We start from the raw sequence: 27756 nt of genomic DNA on the forward strand, positions 1-27756 counted from the left end.
TAATCTGCCTAATAGATCCCTTCTGTGCAATAACTTTTTTTTCCCCATCATAACTTCCTTGCTCCCATTCCATTCTGCCATCTTTTTTTTTTTTTTTCCATCTTTCATTTCATAAAACATGTCAGGGCTCCTGTTAGACTGAATGATGCCCGATTCGAATCATTTTTGCTCAAATAAACTCTTCAAAAATTTTATTTATTTATTAAGGATTTTATTTATTTATTCATGAGAGACAGACAGAGAGAGAGGCAGAGACACAGGCAGAGGGAGAAGCAGGCTCCATGCCGGGAGCCCGATGTGGGACTCCATCCCAGGACCCCAAGATCACGCCCTGAGCCAAAGGCAGATGCTTAACTGCTGAGCCACCCAGGCGTCCCATCTTCAAAAATTTTAATGCCTGTTTATCTTTTAACATTGGACATACCCAGAGTGAAGAAGATCATTTATCTAAGGAGCACCCCTACTCCTACCACCTACCTGCAAAGCTACTTCAATAACATAATGTGAAATGTTTCCTTAATAAAGCAGGAAACAGTTTTTTTTTTTTTTAAGATTTTATTTATTTATTCATGACAGACACAGAGAGAGAAAGAGAAAGGCAGAGACACAGGCAGAGGGAGAAGGAGAAGCAGGCTCCATGCAGGGAGCCCAACGTGGGACTCAATCCCGGGTCTCCAGGATCACGCCCTGGACCGAAGGCAGGCGCTAAACCGCTGGGCCACCCGGGCTGCCCAGGAAACAGTTTCCGCTTTGATTTCCTTCGTATCACAGAGTAAAAATCATGGAGCTCCCATTTGGAATTCATGGCACTTCCAGCAATAGCAAGGGCCAGGCCCTCACAGCTAGTTCCAACTCAATGAGAAGGTACTGTTACATCCTCATTTTACAGATGAAAGTGCTGAGGCACAAAGCCCCAAAACGACCTGTTCCCCATCAAACTTAGCCCTGTGAGAGAACCATGATGTGAAGCCCATCAGAGTCTGGCTTTGGGTCCATGAAGTCATCATTCACTTTTCCCCAGAAGGTTTCCAAGAAGGGGCATAGAGCAGAGACTGAGAGTGGTAATACTCAGATGAAGGAAGGGTGCAGGATGCTGGGCTGAGCAGGTGGTAGACAACAGGAAGGGCAAAGGAACTCACTGACACTGTGAGTTCATCACCAGGAGCACTATGCAGTCACCACCTCGTTTTAATCCTCACACTTGGGGCACCCTCATTTTATGAACTGATTAAAAACCTCAAGAGATGGAATACCTGCTGGCTCAGTGGTTGGGCATGTGTTTGGCTCAGGTCATGATCCCCGAGTCCTGAGATTGAGTCCTGCATCAGGCTTTCCACAGGGGGGCCTGCTTCTCCCTTTGCCTATGTCTCTGCCTGTGTATCTCATGAAAAAAAATAAAATCTTAAAAAAAAAAAAAAAACTGAAGAGATTAACTCATTGGCTGGGTCATTTGGGTTGAGTAAAGGGCATATATGGCTCCAGCTAACAATCAGACAGTGGAGTGTGAGTGGAGGAGAGATCAGGGTAGGTTATGAAAGGGTGGCAGGATTACAAGCTGCTGGAGGGTGTGGAGTCCGTGCATAGGCAGGTGGAAGTGGCCAGGGTGCCAGTCAAGGACTTGGTAGGGTGGAGCTCTGCAGGAGGCCAGGGGCATAATGCTCCAGCTCTTCTGAGGGTGAGTGCCTTAGTTTGGGGGCCATTTGCAATCACATTCATTTTTTTTTTTAAGATTTTTATTTATTTATTCATGAGAGACACACAGAGAGAGAGGCAGAGACACAGGCAGAGGGAGAAGCAGGCTCCATGCAGGGAGCCTGACATGGGACTCGATCCCAGGCCTCCAGGATCACACCCCGACCTGAAGGTGGCGCTAAACCACTAAGCTACCTGGGCTGCCCTGCAATCACATTCTCATTGGGTCTGTGAATTTTGCCCGTTTTTGAAGCTGAATGCGTAGTGGGGATTAAACAGAAGCTAATGAGGCACTTCTCAAAATTTACCACCTTGGGGGGCCTGGCTGGCTCGCTGCATAGAACATGCAACTCTTGATCTCAGGCTCGGGAGTTCAAACCCCATGATGGGTGTAGAGATTTCTTAAAAGTATTAAAAAAAAAAAAAAACAAACACATACACCCCTAGCAAATAAGATTTAAGGTTGATGCCTACAACACCCACACCTGTTTACAGAAAACCATAGAATAAATTAAATCTTAAAGAAAAAAAAAAGAAATTGGAGACACCTAGGAAAAACTTCAGGCAAGTGGGATTTTATTTTTATTTATTTTTTAAAATTTAAAGATTTTATTCATTCGTTCATGAGAGACACACAGAGAGAGAGAGGCAGAGATACAGGCAGAGGGAGAAGCAGGCTCCGTGCAGGGAGCCCAACGCGGGACTCGATCCCAGGACTCCAGGATCACGCCCTGGGCCGAAGGCGGCACTAAACCGCTGAGTCACCCGGGCTGCCCACCAGTGGGATTTTAAATCTTTTAGTACATTAGGATTACCTCACTTTTTTTTTTTTTTTAAGAATTTATTCATGAGACAAAAAAAAAAAAATTTATTCGTGAGACAGAGAGAGAGGCAGAGACATAGGCAGAGGGAGAAGCAGGCTCCATGCAGGGAGCTCAACGCGGGACTCGATCCCGGGCCTCCAGGATCATGCCCTGAGCTGAAGTTGGCGCTAAACCGCTGAGCCACAGGGGCTGCCCAAGGATTACCTCACTTAACAAACGTGGCATTAACAAATTGGGGCAGGAGTAAGTGGGAAGGCAGCTTCCTGGCTGATGCCTGTCAGAACAGTCATGGGAATGAAGAGTATACATTGCATATGCTGGGGTCTGCGGAGGGCAGGCTGTGAGAGGCAGAGCTTAGCTGATGGAACTTTCATTTGACAACAAAGCATCAGAAAGAGTTCATAGGCTGGGAAAACACTTACCTGGCCTCCCCTCTAGATGTGCAGGGCTACCCTAGCAACTTTAGCCAACACTGTTGGTGACTTCTTTTACAGCCTTCCCTGCAGCTAAGGATGGCTACCTGACAAAGGAGATGTGAAGCTGGGAATTTCTGGGAAAACTTTGTTCCTGATCATTTCCAAGGAGGATGGGCTGCTTTTACCCTCTTCTTGCCTTCAATGCACATGTAATGCTGGAACATCCTGTGACCAGGGACAAAAGCCCAAATGCTATCGACAGTGGCAAGGATAAAGGAAGCTGAGTCCCTGAGGGCATCACTGAACATTAGAACCAAGACCAGCAACTGCCTATGTACCCACCTCTTAAGTGAGAGAAAAAACAATCTTCGTTGAAATCACGAACCCATTGTTTACTACTAGCAGCCAAATGTAATTTTTTTTTTTAAGATTTATTCATGAGAGACACAGAAAGAGAGAGAGAGAGAGGCAGAGACACAGGGAGAGGGAGAAGCAGGCTCCCTGTAGGGAGCCCGATGTGGGACTTGATCCAGGACTCCAGGATCACACCCTGAGCCCAAGGCAGATGCCCAACCGCTGAGCCACCCAGGCGTCCCACTATTCCCACTTTTCCATCAACCAACCAGCAAGCAAGGAAAGTTCTCATTTCCTTTTTTTTTTTTTTTTTTTTTTATGATAGGCACACAGTGAGAGAGAGAGGCAGAGACACAGGCAGAGGGAGAAGCAGGCTCTATGCACCGGGAGCCCGACGTGGGATTCGATCCCGGGTCTCCAGGATCGCACCCTGGGCCAAAGGCAGGCGCTAAACCGCTGCTCCACCCAGGGATCCCCAAGTTCTCATTTCCTGAGATTTCTCCAAAGATATATTGGCCTCAGGTACAATAAACAGGCCTTTATGACTTCACAATACCAAGACCTTGTGGGTCTGGTGACTCACTCTCCAGAAAACGCCCAGGATTGTAGCAATTCTGCTACCATTCTGCAGCACATGAGCAGGTCCCACAGTGCTGCTGCAAGTCTTGGACTTGGAAAAGCAGACTTGGATCACCACTAGGGAAGCTTAAGGATCATTCTCTCATCTGGAAACAGCTTTGAGAAGCCCACAGAAGCAAGGCCACTGCTCTTGAGATCTACCTGGGAAGAATTTATTGTGTAAAAACAAATTGTGGCTCTTAAGAGCAATAGAACCCCCTATGTGCCCACCCCTCCCATGTTTAACTGAAAAAAGAAACTTCCACCTACTCTGAGTCCTCTGTGGGCAATGTCTAGTTGCAACCAAATACCCTGTTATAGTAGATATCCCTATCTAAAGTGATTTCAGCAACAGAATAAGATCAAAGGTAAATTATGTGCTTTGTTATCCACTTTCCTCTCCAGGCAAGAAAGTGAGGAAGCACTGAAATTCAGCTGGTGTGTCATACTTCCCTATCTAAATGTGGTCTCTAAACTAGGGATCGATCTATCTATCTATCTATCTATCTATCTATCTATCTATCTATCTGGATATATATAGGGATATATATATATCTATATATATATCTATATATATAAACTAGGGAGATATAGACAACAAAGGATGCTCCTAAATAGCAAACTTTGATGGATCTACGAAACATGATCTCAACCAGGAGGTCACCCAATATTTCCTTCATTCTTTTCATTCATTTTTTAAAAAGATTTATTTATTTGAGAGAGAGAGAGAGAGAGAGAGCTTCAATCAGATTGAGATCCTGGCATTCTGAGATCGAGTCCTGCTTCTCTCTGCCACTCTCTGTCTCTCATGAATAAATAAATAAAATCTTAAAAAAAAAAAAAAGTCTCGCGGGGGTTAGCAATGAGCCCTGAGCTCCTTGGTAGCTGACTCTAGAACCAGTGCCTCTGCCTAGGGGTACAGGAGGATGAACATGGCCAGTGCCCTGAACCTGGTTTATCTTCATCTATAATCTGGAAGCAGTAATTCCTATCAGACCAGTCATCTCTTCTTAAGCCAATGTTACTGGCCCTATGGGTTCTACTATGCATTTTCTGGTCCTTTTAGTTATAAGTAGGCAGAAAACACATCTACCTCCCCTTCTCTCTGCCCCTAGACGAGGTTCTGGATTGGCTACTCAACTGCTGACAGGTCTCTCATATTTTAAGACTTTAACATTAAACCTCAGAGGTTAAAATAGTCCAACAGTTGCAAGAAAGACAAAATGTACCATATGAGATTGTTCTGATAAGACCATGTTTTAATTGCCTATGACATGGATACAGCACATAATGGCTCAAAATGTAAGATTAAAGAAAAACATGAAAATGAGTTCGTGAATCCTTAATTTTAAGTAAGCTTCCAGCAAAAAAAACAAAAACAGGACCTCCCCCCAAACCCCCCCCCCAAAAAAAAACAAAAAAGCAAAAACCAAACAAACAAAAAAAACCCACAGGGGTTAGAATCATTTTAAAATTGTGTCTTCAAAACTAGCACCTTTCATCATCTGTCTTTTATTCATTTTGCTGTGATACAACTAAAAAGGCCCAAAAGTACTCCCCTCGGTCTCAAGTAACAGTTTTCTGAGAGCAAAAATGTCACTTTCTTTGTGCAGTGAAGGCTGGCATTTGGATGGGCTGGATCGGGTGGACAGGCTGGAACACTGGCTTCTTTCTCATTTCAGACAGTGTTTTCACTGCAGGGAGCAGCTGATTTCTTTTGATGATCTGTAAGGCCAGCTGGGTATTACCTATAAAAACAATTCCCATTAAAAAAAGGCACAAACAATACCACCACACACAAAGCAAGTCATCAGCATCATGAAACTAAGAGGTGGTAAGAGCAGTGGTCTGCAACCTTTGCTAGACACTGGAGCCACATCATGCCTCCATCCCATCCCCAGAAATTCTTACTTAAGAGACCTGGGGTGTGACCTGGGCATAGGCATTTTCCAAAGCCCTAAGGTTTTTCTTAGGTATAACCCAGCTTGCGAACTGGTCTCCAGGTAGACGGCATAGAAGAAGGGCGTGTGGGACCAATGCACTAACCCTAATCACACCTTTTAGGAGGACAAGGCCAGCTGGGTACCAGGCACTTAACGCTATAAAAGAAAACTATCAAAAGAGGGAACTATGTAAGGATCCCCATGATTCCAAAAGGAGGCATGATTTATTTTATTTTTTTATTTTTTTAAAGATTTATTTATTTATCCATTCAGAGAGAGCGAGAGAGAGGCAGAGAGACAGGCAGAGGGAGAAGCAGGCTCCATGCAGGAAGCCTGATGCGGGACTCGATCCCCAGTCTCCAGGATCACACCCCAGGCTGCAGGCGGCGCTAAACCGCTGCGCCACCAGGGCTGCCCAGGAAGCATGATTTAAAACTTTTTTTTTTTTTTTTTAAAGAAAAAAAAACAAAACTTTTTTTTTTAATTTAAAACTCTTAATATTTTAAAAGATTTCTTCCATTCGTGTCTCTTCTCTACTTCATGCTGTCTCTTACATAGGGCCCACAGTCTAATTTTCTCAGAAGCCACATCCTTAAAGGCTTTATGTGCCCCAAAGGTAGGACCTGGATTTAGGTCTGGATAACTGTCAGCAAGAACTGGTTTGCTGTAAAAGTCATTAATGACATTTCTATTCAAAATAATACAGTGTACAACTCTTAGCAACTGGCATTCAGACTCATGTTCTGTATTCAAGTCATTTGGCTGCCTAAGAGAAAGTTTAATTAGTAGGAATTAATTATAATTAGGTGTCAGAGTTAAGTAACCTCTACACCTAACACGGGGTTTGAACTCACAACCCTGAGATCAAGAGCTGCATGCTCCTCCAACTGAGCCAGCCATCTCTGAAGGAATACAGTCCTAACTAGAGAGAAGAATTACTTACCATTTTGCAGTTCAAGGTAGACTGCCAATAAGATGGCTTCAGGCGGCACCTCTTTAGGATGGATCATTGAAGCCGCCTTTGCTCAAAACAAAAAAAGACACCCATGAAAAACCATCAGCTTAAGACACAAACACCAAGTAATGCTGGGAGGCTGGGGCGGGGGGTGGGGGGGGAGTCTACCAATGACAAGTCAGCAGACTTATCTAAGCTCATTCCCACATGACCTCCTAGGAACTACTACCATTCTGTTCTGATGTCCCTCAACTACCTTTGTCCTCATCCCTACTGATTAAACTAGACGTGTAATTTTTTGTTAAATGATTCGTTATTTTCCTTTACCTAGTCCATGAGTTCTTTTTTTTTTTTTTTAATTTTTATTTATTTATGATAGTCACAGAGAGAGAGAGAGAGAGGCAGAGACACAGGCAGAGGGAGAAGCAGGCTCCATGCACCGGGAGCCCGACGTGGGATTCGATCCAGGGTCTCCAGGATCGCGCCCTGGGCCAAAGGCAGGCGCCAAACCGCTGCGCCACCCAGGGATCCCTAGTCCATGAGTTCTTAATAGGGGAAAGCTTTTCTTCCCTCTTGGTTTTCACCTACTTGGGACTCTGCTTCCATGTCTTGGCTCTATTTGGTTTTGAGAAGGGTGATCAGACACTCCTGATTCTAAACTCCAGTCATTGGTCCAGGTCTCTTCACCACATGGTTGCGTTTATATTTATATGGTTGCACTTATATTATATATGCATGCATGTCCATTTGTTTTCCTAATAATGACTCAGTAGTGTGGGTCCCAAGTTCCCAATGTTAGCAATAAGAATTCAAACTTAAAAAAGAAAAAAAAAAGCACCACTAGACATGTTCACTATCTCCATTCTTATGGACTGAAACAGTAAAAGTCTGTCAAATAAAATAATTGTTTAAGCAACATGCTGTTCTTTCCTGGATCTGAGAGTCACATCTCCAGCTAGCAGCTTCTGTCTGACCCAGTCCTGAGAAAAGCAGCCTGGCCTGCTCTGGTCAGCCGTGCCAAGATCACAGGGTTATTTCCTCAGTCTGGGCTCTGGGCTGCAGCCTTTTCCTGCCACCTTAATATCCCCTTGTATTCCCCCACCCAGTTTCAGGAGCTCTGGCTTCCAGGCTGTTCTGCTTTTCCCCTTCATCTTATCAGAAAGTGTACTTGTAGAAACATTTATTAACCAGAGGTGGGTGTGTGGGTAAGACAGGGACTCATCCTGATCATAAACAGGAATGCAAACAACAATAATCCAAATTTACCCAAATGCTAGAGAGAGAAGAGAGTGAAAGTACTGTGAATATGAAGAGAGAAAAAGGTTTCTTTTGAATGGAGAGCTTCAGGGCAAAGGGCACCTGCCTTAGTCCTCTCAGGGTAGACACTGGGTAGGCAGAAAATGGGGAGAAAGGCCTTGTATGCCAAGCTGTGAAGATGGGAGATGTCTAGGGGACCAGACGCTTGCTGCAGGGTCAATTCCCTGCAGCCTCAGAAGAGATTATGATGAGCGGGGACTCTTATCCAGGGCACACACTAAGTTCTTCATGCACGAAGCAGGGAGGCTTTTTTCCTCTTACCACGTCACTGAGGTATAATGACTCAGTTTAGAAAATGAGAGTTTACACTTTTAGGCCAAGCTTTATACAGGCAAGGTCATCTGTACAGCACTTTGTGGATATTAAAATCTCCATTTTGCCTCCCAAGTGACTGGTTAACAGAGGTCATTTATTGTTCTTTGAGCTGACCAAAGTCTGCAGCGTTCCCTAAAATACAGGAATTCACAAGAGCAACTTTTTAAGACTTTTTTTTTTTAAAGATTTTATTTATTTATTCATAGAGACAGAGAGAGAGAGGCAGAGACACAGGCAGAGACAGAAGCAGGCTCTATGCAGAGAGCCTGACGTGGGACTCGATCCAGGGTCTCCAGGATCACGCCCTGGGCTGCAGGCGGCGCTAAACTGCTGCGCCACCGGGGCTGCCCAACTTTTTAAGACTTAATGGTGCTCTGCTTACTGGCTGTTCAGAATGGCTACTGGCGGGCAGACAACCTTGGAAACATCTCCGCGGAGCCCTTTCAAACTCTTCACGTCACTGTCCTGCCCTCCCAGGCAGGGCGGCCTCCCAACTAACAAAGGTCCAGCCACTGGATTAACCTAAAAACCAAGGGACCAAACAAAACAAAACCTCCTTCAGACCCTGAGTCAGGTCTGACCTCGTTTGTCTCTCCCAGTGTGGCAGCTGCCAGGGCCACCTGCTGTATGAGAACCTTGAGCTAGACTGTGCATCCTGTAAATTTAGATCAAACGTCCTGTCTGCTGCAGTCAACTCCGTCCCAATCAACTTGTATAACTCAACCATACAAGTGAGATAACAGCAAGTATGTTTCCCTGGATAGTCCATCACTTAACATTTCTGATTTTGGATCAGAATGCCGACCAGATGCCACTAAGTTAACTAAATATCACTTGTGGTTATTTCCCACATGGTAAGATTCTTCACGGCTATACACAAGGTGGTCTTCATAGGAAGAACATTTCCAGAAGCCACTATCTCTCTTGAGAATAGGTTTAATTTCAATTTCAACTACTGTGACAAGTGTACAGGGACACGGACTCTCTCCTGTGCTGCTGGTGAATCTATCATTTGGCACAAACTTTCCATATTAGAAGACTTAAACCTACAGATGCTCAGAAGACCTACTGATGATGTGCCATTTCAGTGGTAGAATTCAGAGGTGTATTTTATTTCTATGTTGCCAGTGGCTTTCTTTAGTGTATGTGGAGTTTCTTTGGCACCAACTTTCTTCTGAAGTCTCCCGTTTTAGTGCTCCAGCCACACAGTACTTATCCTGCTATCCCATAACCAACGTTGGTGGCTTCTAGCTTTTATAAGCACATACACAATTTTAAAGGAAAGGTATTAAATCTTGGTCTTTTCGCTTAATATGTCTTGGATATCCTATTGTAATACAGAGTTTACAGCTGCACTGTGTTAGGCTGTATGGATGCACCATTATTTAAGTGAGCCCTCATTTAGATGATTTCCAATCTTCTGAAATTCTAATTATTTTTTAAAAGATTTTATTTATTTATTGACAGAAAGAGAGCACAAACAGGGGGAACAACAGAGGGAGAAGAGAAGCAGACTCTCCTCAAGCAGGGGCCCAATGTGGGGCTCGATCCCAGAACCTTGGGATCATGACCTAAGTCAAAGGCAGACACTTAACTGACTGAGCCACCCAGGCACCTCTAAAATTTTAATTATTAAAACCTTTGGGGAGGGATCCCTGGGTGGCGCAGCGGTTTGGCGCCTGCCTTTGGCCCAGGGCGTGATCCTGGAGACCCGGGATCGAATCCCACATCGGGCTCCCGGTGCATGGAGCCTGCTTCTCCCTCTGCCTGTGTCTCTGCCTCTCTCTCTCTCTCTCTGTAACTATCATAAATAAATAAAAAAAATTAAAAAAAAATTAAAAAAAAAAAAAAAAACCTTTGGGGAAAACCCTTCATTAGGTGTCTAGATTCATTTGTAATAGCTGATCAGGTGTTTACCTTACATGACTATTTTTAAGCTTGGAAAAGTAATACTCCAATTTTTAACAAACTGACCAGAGCCTCAAACAAAATAACAAAAGCTACCGTTTGCTGGCTGCTTAACAAGAGGGCTTGGCCCCGCCACCTCCATCCTCACCTGGTGGAGACACTTTCGAGCTTTGTCATATTCACTCCTCAGGCAGTAGGCGCTGCCAAGATTAAACAGCATCACGGTTCTGGCAGAGGTGACCGAACTGGGGTAGCACTGAGGGGCCCGCTTCCCAGCTGGGGAAAAAGAGCATGGACCCTGGTGAAGAGGCCGGGTCAAGGGCAAGAGGGGGAACCCAATCTACCACCCCAGCAGCTGCTCAGAATAAAGCACAGTGCTACTTCTTAGGTTGCCAAATGAAGGACACATCACAGAAGGCTTGAGTCTACATCTATGGGATGTAAGCCAGGCTACTTTAAGTATTTACAAAACTTCTTACTCACAGGATTCCATTGCTTCATTTTCACCTTTGTCTGATCCTATAAAAACATGAAAATAAACCTGAGGAAGAAGGACAACAGAGTATATTTTCTAGAAACCTAATTTTTTCTTTTTATTTATTTTTTTTACAAAATGAAAATCTAGTATCAAAACGATCTGTCACAGTGTTTACTATTCATGCAGTGGAAGTTCTATTAGAAGATATCAGAAGGTACCACCCACCACCTCCCCATGCCTACATAATAATACTGAACAAGGTGAATGCCAGTCTCACTTCCTTAAAAACTGAACCATGATTTAAAACTGACTTCTGAATGCTTATTTCTACTTTCCTCTGACTGCAGATTCCCTTCAAGGAGAAATATACAGTACGAGAATCAAATTTTTCTAACATTATCACAACCTTTCAAAAGTGACAATTTATTATTTATTTAAAAGTCTTTCTTTGGGGATCCTTGGGTGGCTCAGCGGTTTAGCGCCTGCTTTTGCCCCAGGGTGTGATCCTGAAGTCCCAGGATGGAGTCCCACATCGGGCTCCCTGCATGGAGCCTGCTTCTCCCTCTGCCTGTGTCTCTGCCTCTCTCCCTCCCTCTCTGTGTGTCTCTCATGAATAAATAAATAAAATCTTTAAAAAAATAAAAAGAAAAAATAATTCTTTTTTCTTTCATTTTTTTAAGATTTTATTTATTGAGGGCAGCCCGGTGACTCAGCGGTTTAGCACCGCCTTCAGTCCAGGGTGTGATCCTGGAGACCCAGAATCGAGTCCCACGTTGGGCTCCCTGCATGGAGCCTGCTTCTCCCTCTGCCTGTGTCTCTGCCTCTCAATCTCTCTCTCTCTCTCTCTCTCTCTCTCTCTCTCTCTCTCTCATTGGGCGCCTGGGTGGCTCAGTGGTTGAGTGTCTGCCTTTGGCTCAGGTCATGATTCCAGGATCCTGGGATTGAGTTCCGTGTTGGGCTCCCCACAGGGAGCCTGCTTTTCCCTCTGCCTACCTCCCTGCCTCTCACCCTGTGTTTCTCATGAATAAATACATAAAATCTAAAAAAAAAAAAAATGTATTTGAGAGAGAGAGAGCAAGCAAGAGACAGAGCACACCTGTGCCCACAGCAGGCAGAGGGAGACAAAGAAGCAGGGTCCCTGCTGAGCAAGGAGCATGATGCAGGGCTCCATCCCAGGACCCCTGGATCATGACCTGAGCTGAAAGTAGACGTTTACCTGACTGAGCCAACCAGGTGTCCCTCTTCGTTCTTTTCTTTCTTCTTTCTTGTGTTCGTTCGTTCGGTTCTTGCTTCGATTCTTTCTTTCTTTCTTTCTTTTTTCTGCCTTTCTCTTTCTCTTTCTTTCCTTCTTTCTTCTTTCTCTTTCTCTTTTTCTCTCTTTCTCTCTCTCTTCTCCACCCTTTCTTTTTTCTTTTCTTTCTTTCTCTCTCTTTCTTTTCTTCTTCTTCTTTCTGTCTTTTTCGTTCTTTCTCTTTCTCTCTTTTCTTTCTTCTTTTTCTTTCTTCTTTCTCTTCCCCTTTCTTTCTTCTTCTTTCTTTTTCTTTCTTTCTTTCTTTCTTTCTTTCGTTCTTCTTTCTTCTTTCTTTCTTTCTTCTTCTTCTTTTTCCTTCCTTCTCCTTCCTTCCTTCCATTCCCTTTTTTTCTCTTTCTTTCCTCTTTTTGCTTTCTCTTTCCTTTCTTTCTTTCTCTCTTTCTTTTTTCTTTTAGGTAAGTCATCTCTACACCCAACGTGGGGCTTGAACTCATGACCCTGAGATCAGAGTTGCATGCTCTTCTGACTGAGCCAGCCAGGTGCCCCTCTAGAGTGAGCACTTAGACCATGTGATAATCAACTCTTACGTCTACTCAGAAAACAATTATTACAAAATATGTACAGCTAAAAATGTAGAAAGCCAACCTAAAACTTCTTTCCCTTGACAACTATGCCTTTAAATCTCTACACATCCAGGAAAGCAGTGGAAATGGTGACTTGTTCTGATCAAATGTATCCTCACTAACCTTGGTCCTGCTCATTTGAAGAGATCCCTAAGGAAACATCAGTGACATTCTCCGGGTTCAAGTGAGTAATGGCATCAGATATTCTGTCCAGAGAGATGAGGGCTTCTGCAGCATATAAATGGCCCAAAAACCTAAGATGATAAGATTCCAAAACAGGTAGTAGGTTATCACAAAACACCCAATGTATAACAAGATTTGGTGTACACATGCTCACATATTTCATATATTTGAATTGAAATAAAAGTTTACAAATGGATCAATTAAAGGTCACTTAAAAAAATAAATAGGGCAGCCCCCCATGGCGCAGTGGTTTAGCACCGCCTGCAGCCTGGGGTGTGATCCTGGAGGCCTGGGATCGAGTCCTACGTCAGGCTCCCTGCATGGAGCCTGCTTCTCCCTCTGCCTGTGTCTCTGCCTCTCTCTCGCTCTCTCTCTCTGTGTGTCTCTATGAATAAATAAATAAAATAATAAATAATAAATAAATAAATAAATAAATAAATGGTCACTTGAATCTTATCTCTATAAAAATATCTTAAAATATACAATAATTTTTATATAGCTAAGCTGGAACAGGTATCAAGAAAAAAGTTCAAAATTGGCAAATTTACTGTTCTGTTTATGCAGAAAATAACATTAACATAAGATGGGAATGAAGTTCTAAAATAAGAGGCAGGTCCAAGGATGAATCCTCCAGTCTCTGCTGCTGGAAAAGTCAAAAGACACCAGAGTACCAGACTGGACTGGAACAGATTTGGGTCAGATCAACTTTACTTCTATCCCAAAGATTCTCTGCTTTTCAAATAATCTTTTTTATGCCCATTGATGTTTTAGGACAGATATGCATCCTCCTGGCTTATAATAGCCTGCTTCTTCAGGTCTTTTACTTACAGGCCATTTTTCTCTATGATCACTTGATAGATTTTTCAAAATTAAAACAGAATGAGATATATATACCTTTGCTGAAAATCTTAATGACTTTTCCTACCTGAGAACAAAACAAAACTTCTATTTACAGTTTTCCACATTTGGTCCCACTTTTCTATATCCAGTCAATATTCCTACCCCCTCAAAAATTGCTCTGATCCTACCAGACAGTGTCCCGGGCAGGGCACACCTGCTGCTCCCCCGGGGCCTGGCTTTCTGGAGCAAGCCTGGTTTCATCTCCACAAGTCAAAATCTACTCTCCTCCTTTTATTTTAGTTCTTTTTTTTTTTTTTTTTTTTTAATTTTTATTTATTTGTGATAGTCACAGAGAGACAGAGAGAGAGAGGCAGAGACACAGGCAGAGGGAGAAGCAGGCTCCATGCACCGGGAGCCTGATGTGGGATTCGATCCCGGGTCTCCAGGATCGCGCCCTGGGCCAAAGGCAGGCGCCAAACCGCTGCGCCACCCAGGGATCCCTATTTTAGTTCTTTTAAGATTTTATTTTCAAGTAATCTCTATACTCCTTGGGGCATGGGAACCAGGGCAGCCTCTCTCTCTCTGCGTCTCTCATGAATAAATAAAAAAATAAAAAGAAAAAAGAAAATAACTGAGCCAGTTAGGCATCCTCTAGTCCTCCTTTTAAATGGCCAGCTAGGTCTCACCTGCCCCAACTGAATCTGTCCCCATGAATCTCAAATCCTCAAATTTTAGGCTTTATTTATTTATTTATAATATTTTATTTATTTATTCATGACAGACACAGAGAAAAAGAGAGGCAGTGACACAGGCAGAGGGAGAAGCAGGCTCCACGCAGGGAGCCCGACATGGGACTCGATCCCAGGTCTCCAGGACCACACCCCAGGTTGAAGGCGGCACTAAACTGCTGGGCCACCGGGGCTCCCCTTTTGGCTCTTTTCCTTTTTTTTTTTTTTTTTTTTTTAATTTTTATTTATTTATGATAGTCGCACAGAGAGAGAGAGAGAGAGAGAGAGAGAGGCAGAGACACAGGCAGAGGGAGAAGCAGGCTCCATGCACCGGGAGCCCGACGTGGGATTCGATTCCGGGTCTCCAGGATCGCGCCCTGGGCCAAAGGCAGGCGCCAAACCGCTGCGCCACCCAGGGATCCCCTTTTGGCTCTTTTCAATATGACTTTTTAAGGGATTTACAAACACTCAAGGGCTCTTTAATTCTTTTTTCTTTTTTTTTTTTTTTTAAGATTTTATTTATTCACGAGAGACACACAGACTGAGAGAGGCAGAGACACAGGCAGAGGGAAAAGCAGGCTCCATGTAGGGAGCCTGACGTGGGACTCGATCCTGGGTCTCCAGGATCACACCCTGGGCTGAAGGCAGCACTAAACCGCTGAGCCACCTGGGGCTGCCCGGGCTCTTTAATTCTTAAGCAATTTCTTTTAACTACCAGGGGCTGCAATGATCTTTTATTTTGCTTGTCCACCAAATACCCTAACAGAAATGACAAGTTTTTAAAAAATCAGTAACTTTAATTATGAGAAAATATAATTTAAAAATTTAATTAAAGTAGTATCCACAAGCCAGTAACACATAAATTAAAAGCCAAACACATACATTCAAAGAACTACTTCAAAAACAGATCACTTCAAAGGCAAAAAAGTAATTTTACTTTGGAGATTATAGCTTATATACTCACAGGATGAATGAAAAAACAACTGTTCTAACGTTATACAGAGTATTTGTAGTGTTGAATAAAATTTCTAGCATGGGCATCATATAAAGACTCAAAGAATGCTGCATCTCATTCAGTCTCCATAAAAGGAAAGACATGCTTTAGCAGATTGTAGAATGACAATGTCACTAATCTGAAGTTTGAATAAAATTCCTATAGTCTCAATTCTTATTTGCCTATTTAAATTGCATTCCTTGAAGCAGATCTATCATGCTGACTAAAGTCCTTTTACTGTGGGTCTTCTTCCTGAGGACTGACCTTATTTTTGGGACTAATACGCGAAAACACACTCCAGTCTGGCCTAGTAGTGGACACTAGAGAGTGCAAAGTTGCTACCTCCTGATGCTCAGTAGAGTGAACACTATTTCCCTGAATCTCTGAGGTACAGCAAGGCTAAAGAGCCTAACACAGACCTACCAAATTAATGTTTCAATCAGTTGTTGCTTTGTCTAGATAATATATCCCACTGGGGGAGTAAGCAGCAATATGCACCACAAACTAACTGAAAACCTCCAAACAAAACGAACCCGGGACACACAGGGCAAGTCACACTTACTTAAGTGATCCTGACAGCTTGGGCTGCTGAAGAAGTTTATCTGCATGATTCAAAGCCATAAGGTTATCACCCAAAGCCAGAGCCACGTAAGCACTACAGGCAAGTATGGAGCATCTGGAACACAAAAGGGAAGGGTTGAAAACTTGAATTACAAAATGGACAATGGTTGTATCTGCTACTAAACAGGAAAGAATGTCCTAATTATAGCTGTGACAATCTGGACACTGGAAAAGAAGAGAGGAAGCCACAATAGTAATGGTAAGAATTAGGATGACATAGAACTACCATTTGAGGCACAGTGTGGCTATTTGCCTAAACCATCTTTAGCTTCCATCCAACTCACCCCCATCTCCAACAAAACCAAAAGGAGTTACAATATATACTTAGCCTATAAAAAAAAATAACAGGGGAACCCTGGGTGGCGCAGCGGTTTAGCGCCTGCCTTTGGCCCAGGGCACGATCCTGGAGACCCGGGATCGAATCCCATATCGGGCTCCTGGTGCATGGAGCCTGCTTCTCTCTCTGCCTATGTCTCCGCCTCTCTCTCTCTCTCTGTGATTATCATAAATTAAAAAAAAAAAAAATAACATAGTTAATGGCCTAGTGAGAATTTACTTCCCACAGAACATTTAACATCCTAGAAATAAAGCTACAGAGGCAGATATTCTTTCAAACTCATTTCACTAAGAAACACAATTTACTCATTAAAAAATCCATTTAGCTTAAAGTGTTCTTCTCTGAACCTGTTAACTCTATAGTTCTTAAGTAACAGTATCAAGATAAACTAAAAGAATTTCATTCATATGGGTACTATCACCCTAAATGAATATTCAAGAAAGAAACAAGGCTGAATAAATACACGTGAAGGTAAAAAAAATTAAGTTATATTGACTTTGCTAAGGTGGGCTGGAAAGCTAAATTTCTGCTTGGTTTTCTACTTAATGGGCAGCTCATTTAAAACAGGCCCGTGCCTACGTCTTGGGTGTCTTGAACTGTTTAGTGTAAGATGTCGAAAGACTTTTCTGTCGGATTGTCTCAGAGGTATAGCAGATCATTGGTTCAGAGGGAGGCGAGTCTGCTTCAAGGTTGTGAAGACTATTGACTGGCTTCTCTTGAATATTTTAAACTGAATTGGCATTTTCAGTAATAACTGCAATTTCTTTTCAAAGCATTTTATAGAGGGGCTCTTAATTTTCTACCATTAGTATATATATCTTTTTATTAAAGGAAAAAGAACGTTCCAAGAATAATAAAGAATAAAGAAAAAAAAAAAAAAACAGGTCTTGCAAAAGACTTGACACTAATAGATCACCTGAATGTTAAACAACTGCTCCAAAAAGCAATCTTAAAATAAACCTCTGTCAAATAGAAATGAGGTCTGAATGGCCAACCGCAAATGACCCAACTTAGATACAGAGTTTTGAGTTATGTTTACAAATTACAGTACATATGTGTATCATTAAGTGCATTCGGGTTGTAATTTCAGTCTAAGGAAGAATGCAACTCCCATAGCACTGCAGTTTTCTGATAATCCGAAATTCTTATAGAAATGGCCCTTTAAAAGCACAGCTAGGCAAATCCAGAAGTAGCTTGCTGTATACTCTTCACTGGATGAGTTCTGGTTGTTCGGACCTTGGAAAATTGGATTGTTGGGATCTGGGTTGTTGTTGGGATCTACACAGAAAAGTAGACTGGCCAGGGAGGAGACACAAGGAAATTTAGATTTATGGCCTCAGGCTATAATCGTAGGTGCTGAAAGGGTGCCTAATGTGGTCCCTTGTTTTAGGAAGGTAGAGACTGAAACCCAAAGTTATTATAAATATATTCTGTAGCTTAGAGTATGTGATTAGAGTTAGGTCTAACATTTAACATCATGGACTCCGAATTCACTGCCCTTCCCATCCTATTACTTCACTATCAGTTTACAAGACTGCCTGAAAATAAAGTAGAAAGAAAAGATTGTTATAGTTTTTCTAATGCGTATGTAACGGTGTATACAACTGTAGGTACTCAAGCTTGCCTCTTCATTTATTTATTTATTTTTATTTTTTATTAAGTTTTTTTTTTTTAATTTTTATTTATTTATGATAGTCACACACAGAGAGAGAGAGGCAGAGACATAGGCAGAGGGAGAAGCAGCCTCCATGCACCGGGAGCCCAATGTGGGATTCGATCCCGGGTCTCCAGGATCGCGCCCTGGGCCAAAGGCAGGCGCTAAACCGCTGCGCCACCCAGGGATCCCTCTTCATTTATTTTTTAAAAAAGATTTTATTTATATATTCATGAGAGAGAGAGAGATCGAGAGAGAGAGAGAGAGAGAGAGAGAGAGGCAGACACACAGGCAGAGGGAGAAGCAGGCTCCATGCAGGGAGCCTGACGTGGGACTCGATCCCTGGACTCCAGGACCACGCCCTGGGCCAAAGGCAGGCGCTAAACCGCTGAGCCACCCAGGGATCCCTTGTCTCTTTATTTTTAAAAAAGATTTCACTTATTTGAGAGAGGGAGAATAAGCAGAGAGAGCAGAAAGCAGGGAGAAGCAGACTCCCCTGAGTAGGGAGCCTGATGTGGGGCTCGATCCCAGGACCCTGAGATCACGGCCTGAGCTGAAGGCAGACGCTTAACTGACTGAGTCATCCAGGTGCCCCATGCTTGTTTCTTTAAAAGGGAAGAAAACAGAATGAAATCCAAACAAAGTTTAAATTTTCTTACGAAGCCTAGAATTTAAAATCTGAACCCTGTTCACAGGAGTAAGAGCCGGCAAGCAATGTCCTTCTCAAAGGGATTTTTTGAGAAAAAAATCTGGGCTGCCCTGTGGCCACAACCTCTGGGGAGCATCCTCTCTCTGATGGAAGAAGCAAGGGCCCAAAGATGGAAGGCACTGGCTAGTTAGCTCCTTTGTGCAGAAGCTCCTCAGGGTTTAGCTCTGTGTTGTGAGATTAGGATGACTTAATTTCCTCTTTTGGCTTATTTGTACTATGTTAAAATGGCCATGAACACCCATTCATCAGCCAGGTGTGTACTGCTTATGAAGAAAAGGACTTTTAAGGCCTAGGTCTACAGAGGCACAAGACCACTATCAGCTTGGGACCCATATGAATGAAACTCATAAAGTTTATTTATTTATTTATTTGGTAAAGATTTTATTTATTTATTCATGAGAGACAGAGAGAGAGAGAGACAGAGAGACAGAGAGAGGCAGAGACACAGGCAGAGAGAGAAGCAGGCTCCATGCAGGGAGCCCGATGTGGGACTCGATCCCAGGTCTCTGGGATCACACCTGTGGGCTGAAGGTGGCGCTAAACCGCTGGGCCACCGGCGCTGCTCGAAAATCATAAAGTTTAATACTGTTTTCATCTGTGATGTGGCCAAAGGTCAGGGCAAAATATAAGCTCCTTAAAAGCAGAAGCTTTGTGTTTCCTACACAAAGACTAGAGCAATTCCTCAGCATTTGTGCAGTAGGTATTACACAGGTCATCACTGAAGACCACAGCTCTGGATATCTTTTCACTTACTGCTCCAGACACCCAGACCTCCACCTGTCTCAATGGTGAAGCTACCTCCTTCCCAGCTCCCACAGACAGGAGAGTCATCCTGCACGCTTTGGGGCCTATCATCTAGGACTGCCGCACGTCAGGCAGGCTCTCAGGCAGGCTTGCTGGGAAAAGCCTGCCCTGGCCTCTCCCTGACAGTAGGGGGCTATTACTGCTCCAGCCCACTGTCAAGCCCACTTTGGGTCCAGAAATCAGTCATGTAAGATTGCAGCAGGTTCCTGTTATCCAGGAAGTCCAAACTACAGTTACGTACCAGGTAAAAATTTGGTTTCTTCAGCTTTTACCTCTTTTCCCAGAAGGTATCATATCAAATCACAACAGTATAGAGAAGATTCTAATAATAATCTTTCTTTGCAAAAATATTTAAGTATGTGAATGCAGAACTCTGTGTCTGGCATTCTTATCAAGACTGACAGGATTAACCAAGTTTCACTGCACAAAACGAAAACTAACATTTATGGCTCCTCTTCCCTTAGCGCCTCACAACCAACCCCAACCTCTCACCACACTCACCCATCTTTCCTCTAGGAAACAATACTCCATTCTGCATAATTCCTACTGAATGGTGACACCAGAAACACATAGAGCTCTCTCTAGTAAGCCCCTGGAGAAATTACTTTACTTTCAAGAGTTGCTACTTAAAATACTGAACAGCCCCCCCCCCCCCCCCCCCGATTTCTTCGAGTCACTGTCCAATCTGCTTTACCAACCACACAGTGGATCTGACAGTTCATCAGACTGGAAGAACCATACCTCAAGGGAAGAGACACACTAGCTTCCCACCCCTCCCATCCCCCCCACCATGGAGGATCTGACTCAACCCCACACTCTCCTCTCCAAGTGGGAGGAGCTTGCTCTAGATTCACAGAATGCCAACCCTTGGAAAAGAAAAAACAAAAAAGACAGGAAAAAAGAAAGGGAAGAAATGGGGGTGGGGACTTTCCTTAAAGCATCAAATTACAGCAACAAGGCATATAAAACTAGGCATTAAAATCTGTCAAGTCAGATATTCCGTGAGTTACGTGACTCTAAACCAAATGTTTGAAATAGTTTAACCCTTAATAAAAAAGGCTAAAATGGGGGTAAATCTAGTCAATCACCATGTGTCAAAAGAAACAATCTTATGGCAAACATGTTTGAAAAACTGGCCAAAAAATCCAATGAAGCATCTCTTCCAAGATGAATATGGTTACTAGATTATAATTAAAAAAAAAAATCGGGCGCTTGGCTGGCTCAGTTGGTAGAGCACTCCACTCTTTTTTTTTTAGCACTCCACTCTTGATCTCAGGGTCATGAGTTTGAGCTTTATAGTGCTATAAAGCAGAGTCTACTTTAAAATAAAGTCTGTCAACCTATTTCCATTTCTATAATAATCTCGAAAATGTTAAACTTGTCAACTTTCAAATCTTTAGAAAACTTACAAGTTAAATGTTTTTCACTTCATGTGTTTTGTAAACATTTTGCTTTCTAGTAACAGATCTGTGCAAAAACGCTGACAAACACACCCCGAAATCCAAAACAAATAGAAGCCCAACACAAAGAAGCTGAAAAAAGGCTTTTTCAACTAAATCTAGGATCTCAAATGACCCAGTCCTAACCCAGTCCAGCAAATAAAATTCATAAAGTCATAGACAGCATTTTATATACAAACGGGACCTGAAGATCACCCAACCCAATTCGCTTTCTTGACAGAAGAGAATTGTAAGGCCTATAGAGGTTAAATGATTTGTCCAATGTCAGCAGTGGCCGTATGGGGCTTACACAGAATGACAGCACACTGAAGAATTACTCGAACTCTGCCAATTGATGAACATTGTTGATGATGTGAAGGAAGTGCCACACATACAGGTTTTCTTTGGTAGGGTTGATTATAGATGGATACATTTCAGCAGGACCACACACTCATTTATACAAGCAACAGGAGATTCAAAAGATTATTAGCTATAATTCTGTTTTAGGTATGTCTCATGAGCTACAACAGGATAACACTAAAAGAAACTGGATTTCCTAAGTACATGAGGACTACCTATAATATTTATGTTATCAACCATTTGTTTGATTCATCTTCTCTCATAAACACTGGGTCATGGGAGGGCCCTCTTAATTGAATGGGAAATCATTCACTGAGTATTACATCAGATTCTAAATGAACTAATAAAAGTTCTATTATTTATGCTTGTAGAGTAATTTGATCTGAATACTTCTTTTTTTTTTTAAGATTTTATTTATTCATGAGAGACACAGAAAGAGAGGCAGAGGGAGGAGAAGCAGGCTCCATGCAAGAAGCCCGATGTGGGACTCGATCTGGAGAATCCAGGATCACGCTCTGAGCCAAAGGTAGATGCTCTACCACTGAGCCATCCAGGCGTCCCTGAATACTTCTTTTAATCCATTTTTGAGCTTCTTATATATAAAAAAAAGGCAAATAGAAATTTCATTTTTACTCTGTGTGCTATTTTTAATTTTTTTTTTTTAATTTTATTTATTTATGATAGTCACAGAGAGAGAGAGAGAGAGAGGCAAAGACACAGGCAGAGGGAGAAGCAGGCTCCATGCACCGGGAGCCCGACATGGGATTCGATCCCGGGTCTCCAGGATCGCGCCCTAGGCCAAAGGCAGGCGCCAAACCGCTGCGCCACCCAGGGATCCTATTTTTAATTTTTTTAAAAAAATATTTATTTATTTATTTATTCATGAGAGACACAGAAAGAGAGAGGCAGAGACACAGGCAGAGGGAGAAGCAGGCTCCATTCAGGGAGCCCGACGTGAGACTTGATCCCGGGACTCCAGGATCACGACCTGAGCTGAAGGCAGATGCGCCCAACCACTGAGCCACCCAGACATCCCTATGATTTTTAATTTCTAATACAGATATTTCCCATGTAGGCCCCCAAATTATTTCCTACCCTTTTCAAGTTCTGTTACACTTACTTCCGAGTTCTAGAGCAGCCTCCATTTTAGTTTTAGAAATTAAAAGTTCAATTAATATCACAATCTCAGAATGAGTAACAAAGATGTCCTAGAATATGCAATATTTAAGACTCAGTACACACCCAAGCTGGCTATTAAACCACTATGCAACAAGGAAATGTTAATATGTGACTAATCCTATGAACTTATTTCTTTCCTGTTAATAAAGCACTAGTATGGGGGCACCTGGGTGGCTCAGAAGGTTAAGTGTCTGCCTTTAGCTCAGGTTGTGATGCTGGGGTCCTGGGATCAAGTCCCACATCAGGCTCTCTTTTCCAAGCAGAGCCTGCTTCTCTCTCTCTGAACCTGCCCCTGATTCTCGTGAATAAATAAATAAAATCTTTTAAAAACAATAAGGTACTAATACACAAAAGAATTAAGTTGAGCCCTTACTTCATATCATATATAAAAATTAATGGAAAAACAGATAAAAGACCTAAATGTAACAGGTAAAAACTATAAAACTCTTAGAAGAAAACATAAGGGGGATCCCTGGGTGGCTCAGCGGTTTGGCGCCTGCCTTCAGCCCAGGGCGTGATCCTGGAGTCCCGGGATCTAGTCTCACATCGGGCTTCCTGCAGGGAGCCTGTTTCTCCTCTGTGTCTCTGCCTCTCTCTCTCTCTCTGTCTCTCATGAATAAATAAATAAGATCTTAAAAAAAAAAAAAAAAAAAAAGAAGAAAACATAAGGGCCAACCCTTATGACCTTGGATTTGGCAATGGATTCTTAGATAGGACACAAAAAGTATGACCAAGGGGCAACTGGGTGGCTCAGTTGGTTAAGTGTCTGCCTTCAGCTCAGGTCATGATCTCAGGGTCCTGGGATTGAGCCCCATGTCGGGCTCCCTGCTTGGCCAGGACTCCTTCTCCCTTTGTCCCTGCTTGTGTTCTCTCTCTCTCAAATAAATAAATATAATCTTAAAAAAAAAAAAAAAAGAAAAAGAAAAAAGTATGATCAATAAAAGAAAGAAAGAAAATAAAACAAACAAGAAGTGCCTGGGTGGCTGAGTCAGTTGGATGTCAGGCTTAGTTTTAGCTTGAGCCATCATCTCAGGGTCCTCGGATCAAACCCGTGTTGGGCTTCATGCTCAGTGGGGAATCTGCTTGGATTTCCCTCCTTCTCCCTTCACCCCATCCTCCCACCACTCACGTTCTAAAATAAATCTTTTAAAAAAAAAATAGATAAGTTGAACTTTATCAAACTAAAAAATTTCACTTCAATTTTATTTTTTTTACCTCAATTAAAATGAAAAACTTCTGGGACTCAAAGTTTACCTTCAAAAAAGTAAGAAGATAACTGATAGAATGGGAAAAATAATTGTAAACTATGATAAGGGTCTTGTGTCTAGAATGTATAAAGAACTCTTACAACACAATAAAAGGGCAATAACCCAATTACAAAATAGAAAGAAGATCTGAATAAACATTTCTCCAAGGAAGATATACAAATGCCCAATAAGAACATGAAAAGAAGCTCAAAAGCATCAGTCTGTAGGATGCCTGGGTGACTCAGCAGTTGTGTATCTGCCTTTTGCTCAGGGCATGATCCTGGGATCTGGGACCGAGTCCCCCATTCCGCTCCCTGTGAGGAGCCTGATTCTCTCTCTGCCTACGTCTCTGCCTCTCTTTGTGTCTCTCATGAATAAATAAATCTTAAAAAATAAATTTCTTAAAAAAGACAAATAATCCAAATGTCTATAATGAATGAAAGGATAAATAAAATGTGGTGTGTCCATATGATGAAATATTATTCAATAAAAACAAGTATGATACTTGCTACAACTTGGATAAACCTTGAAAACATTCACTATCCTACGTGAAAGAGGCCAGTCATAAAAGCCTCCAACATTGATTCCATCCATATGAAAGTCCAGAATAGAAAAATCTATAGAGCTAGAATAATTAGGGCTGGGGAGTATACTGGGGGCAAAGGGATGATAGCTAAGGGTTGCATGGTTTCTTTTTGAGGTGATGAAAGTGTTCTAAAATTGACGGTGGTGATGGTTGCACAACTATGCACTAAAAACCACTGGGTTGTAAATTTTAAATGGGTAAATTGCATGGTTTGTGAATTATATCTCAGTGTTTTAAAAACATAAGCTATCAGTAGAAAGTAAAAAAATGTTTTGTTAAATAAGATCTTAAAAATATACCCTTATAACTAATCACTGTATAAGAAAATCATTCTCTCTCAAATGCATGTGGCAACATCAATATTTAAATCAAAGCAGATGGCCAAAATATCAATCCTGCATAAGTGTCTCTATTCTTTTTTTTTTTTAAAGATTGTATTTAAGAGAGAAAGGGAGAGAGCGGCGTGCCCATGAGCAGAAGGAGCAGACTCCCCGCTGAGCAACAAGCCTGAAGACAGGCTGAATCCCTTAGGATCATGACCTGAGCTGAAGGCAGACGCTTTACTTACTGAGGCACCCAGGTGCCTGAAGGGTCTACATTCTAATAAGATTCATTTGGAAATCAGGGCTTTTTTTTTTTTTTTTTTTTAATTAGGGCTTTTAAGATAAAAATTTCTCTGAAGAGATGGCTAAAATTATGGCATGTAAGAAAACTGGCATAGTAACAATATTAGACATTTGTAAAAACCATGTATCAACAAATACAAACAATTCAAACAGGGTTCTAAAAACTCAGAGCAGGGGCGCCTGGGTGACTCAGACCCTTAAGCAGTTAAGCATCTATCTGCCTCTTGGTTTGGGCTCAGATCGTGATCTCATGAATGGTTGAGATCAAGCCTGACAAAGGGCTCTGCACTCAGTAGGAGTCTGCTTGAAGACTGCCTCAATCAACTCATGTAAACACGTGCAGTCTAAGATAAAGTAAAAACTCAGAGAGCACTGTCCAATAGAAATGTAACTGGAGCTGTAAAGTGTACTTTACATTTTCTAGTGGACACATTAAAGAAAGTAGAAGAAACAGGTGCATTAGTTTTAACATATTTATTATTATTTATTTATTTTTTAAAGATTTATTTATTTATTCAGAGAGAGAGAGAGAGAGAGTGAGAGAGAGAGAGAGAGGCAGAGACACAGGGAGAAGGAAAAGCAGGCTCCATGCAGGCAGCCTGATGTGGGACTCGATCCCGGGTCCCCAGGATCACACCCTGGGCTGCAGGAGGCGCTAAACCGCTGTGCCACCGGGGCTGCCCAGTTTTGACATATTTAAAATAATCTATCTAAAGTATCATTTCAGGGCAGCCCGGGTGGCTTCAGCGGTTTAGCGCTGCCTTCGGCCCAGGGTGTGATCCTGGAGACCTGGGATCGAGTCCCGCGTCGGGCTCCCTGCATGGAGCCTGCTTCTCTCTCCCTCTCTTTCTGTGTCTCTCATGAATAAATAAAATCTTTATAAAAAAAAATCATTTCAACATATAATCAATATAAACATTACTGATACATTTTACATTATTTTGGTAGTTTTGAAATCCCTTATTGTACCATACACTTAAACAGCGCACCTTTTTTTTTTTAATATTTTATTTATTCATGAGAGAGAGAGAGAGACAGAGAGACAGAGAGAGAGGCAGAGACACAGGCAGAAGTAGCGCTCCGTGCAGGGAGCCCCAAGTGGGACTTGATCCCGGATCTCCAGGATCACACCTTGGGCTGAATGCGACACTAAACCACTGAACCACCCGGGCTGCCCAATAGTGTAACTTTTATGTGCTTAGTAGTGATATGGTAAGTGGCTCTGGTACTGGACACTGCAATCTTGGGTTTAAAGAATGCATGCTATTTTTTTTTTAATTTCTTCATATTTTTTTAAAGATTTTATTTATTTATTCATGAGAGATACAGAGAGAGAGAGAGAGGCAGAGACACAGGCAGAGGGAGAAGCAGACTCCGTGCAGGGAGCCCGATGTGGGACTCGATCCCGGGTCTCCAGGATCACGCCCTGGGCCAAAGGCAGGCGCCAAACTGCTGAGCCACCCAGGGATCCCAGGAATACATGTTAAATACAAATAGGTTTTTTGCTGTTGTTAAGAAATAAAGTTCTTGGGACGCCCGGGTGGTTCACTGGTTGAGTGTCGACTTTGGCTCAGGGCGTGACCCCAGGATGGAGTCCTATATCGGGCTCCCCACAGGAAGTCTGCTTCTCCCTCTGCCTTTGTCTCTGCCTCTCTCTGTGTTTCTCATGAATAAATAAAATCTTAATAATAAATATCATGAATATTATTTAATAAATAATAATAAATATCATGATTTTATTATTATGAATAATAAAATCTTTCCTGTCCCGCCACCTTGTAAGTGATATGTAAGGGAAACTGACCATGTATCAGTCATTAGTAGTTAAATTATATTTACCAAAAGAATATGTTTAAAATTATATTAATTTTTGTAAAATTTAAAAATACTTCAAATTTTTTAGTAATCTCTACACCCAACATGGGACTCAAACTCACAACCTGAGATCCAAAGTCACATGCTCTACCGACTGAGCCACCCAGGTATCCCAATATCTTAAAATTTTAATGAGATATAATTTATATATACTAAAATGCATCACTTTAAGTGTACAGTTTGAGGAGTTTGAATATATACATGTAACCACCAGCCCAATTAAGATACAGAACATTTCTATCACTGAAGAAAGATTCTCCCAGTCAATTCCTCCCAACCACTGCTCTGATTTTTTAATTTTTATTTATGATAGTCACAGAGAGAGAGAGAGAGAGAGAGAGAGAGAGAGAGAGAGAGAGGCAGAGACATAGGCAGAGGGAGAAGCAGGCTCCATGCACCGGAAGCCCAACGTGGGACTCGATCCCGGGTCTCCAGGATTGCGCCTTGGGCCAAAGGCAGACGCTAAACTGCTGCGCCACCCAGGGATCCCTGATTTCTATCAACATAAATTAGTTTTGTATAGTTTAGCCTGTCCTATAAATGGCATAATGGAATGATATGTTAGGTACCTTATGCTGCATAAAAGAATGTTTATGTGCAACAATTTGTTGCTTTTTATGGCCAATAAGTACTCCAATGTATACAGTAGATTATTAGTTATCCATTCTCCTACTAATGGTTACTGGGGCTATTTCTAATTTTTCTATAATGAGTAAAGCTGCTGTGATTTATTGTGTGGACAAGTTTTCACTTATCTTGGTAAGCACCAAGGCTAGCCTCGGTGGCTCAGTGGTTTAGCGCCGCCTTCAGCCCAGGGTGTGATCCTGGAGACCTGGGATCGAGTCCCACATCAGGCTCCCTGAATGGAGTCTGCTTCTC

General features: G+C 42.3%; 1 protein-coding gene across 8 annotated transcripts in view; it reads right to left on the minus strand.

Moving 5' to 3' along the window:
• Positions 1-5142: 5142 nt before the first annotated feature.
• CNOT10 (CCR4-NOT transcription complex subunit 10) overlaps positions 5143-27756 on the minus strand; it is a 75079-nt gene continuing 52465 nt past the window's right edge. For 6 of the 8 annotated variants that reach the window (XM_049099652.1, XM_035705009.2, XM_049099651.1 and 3 more), the window contains 6 exons: positions 16003-16116; positions 12819-12949; positions 10826-10861; positions 10491-10618; positions 6791-6866; positions 5143-5652 (listed from right to left, as the gene is read on the minus strand). In XM_049099652.1, coding sequence (XP_048955609.1) covers positions 5501-5652; positions 6791-6866; positions 10491-10618; positions 10826-10861; positions 12819-12949; positions 16003-16116 — 637 coding nt within the window. In that variant the 3' untranslated portion in view covers positions 5143-5500. Of the gene's footprint in view, positions 5653-6790; positions 6867-6963; positions 8957-10490; positions 10619-10825; positions 10884-12818; positions 12950-16002; positions 16117-27756 lie in introns of those variants that run through there. The other 2 variants (XM_035705007.2, XM_035705010.2) reach the window with 2 other exon arrangements.

This window comes from Canis lupus, chromosome 23 (genome assembly GCF_003254725.2).
Source record: "Canis lupus dingo isolate Sandy chromosome 23, ASM325472v2, whole genome shotgun sequence".
NCBI classification, from domain to species: Eukaryota; Metazoa; Chordata; class Mammalia; order Carnivora; family Canidae; genus Canis; species Canis lupus.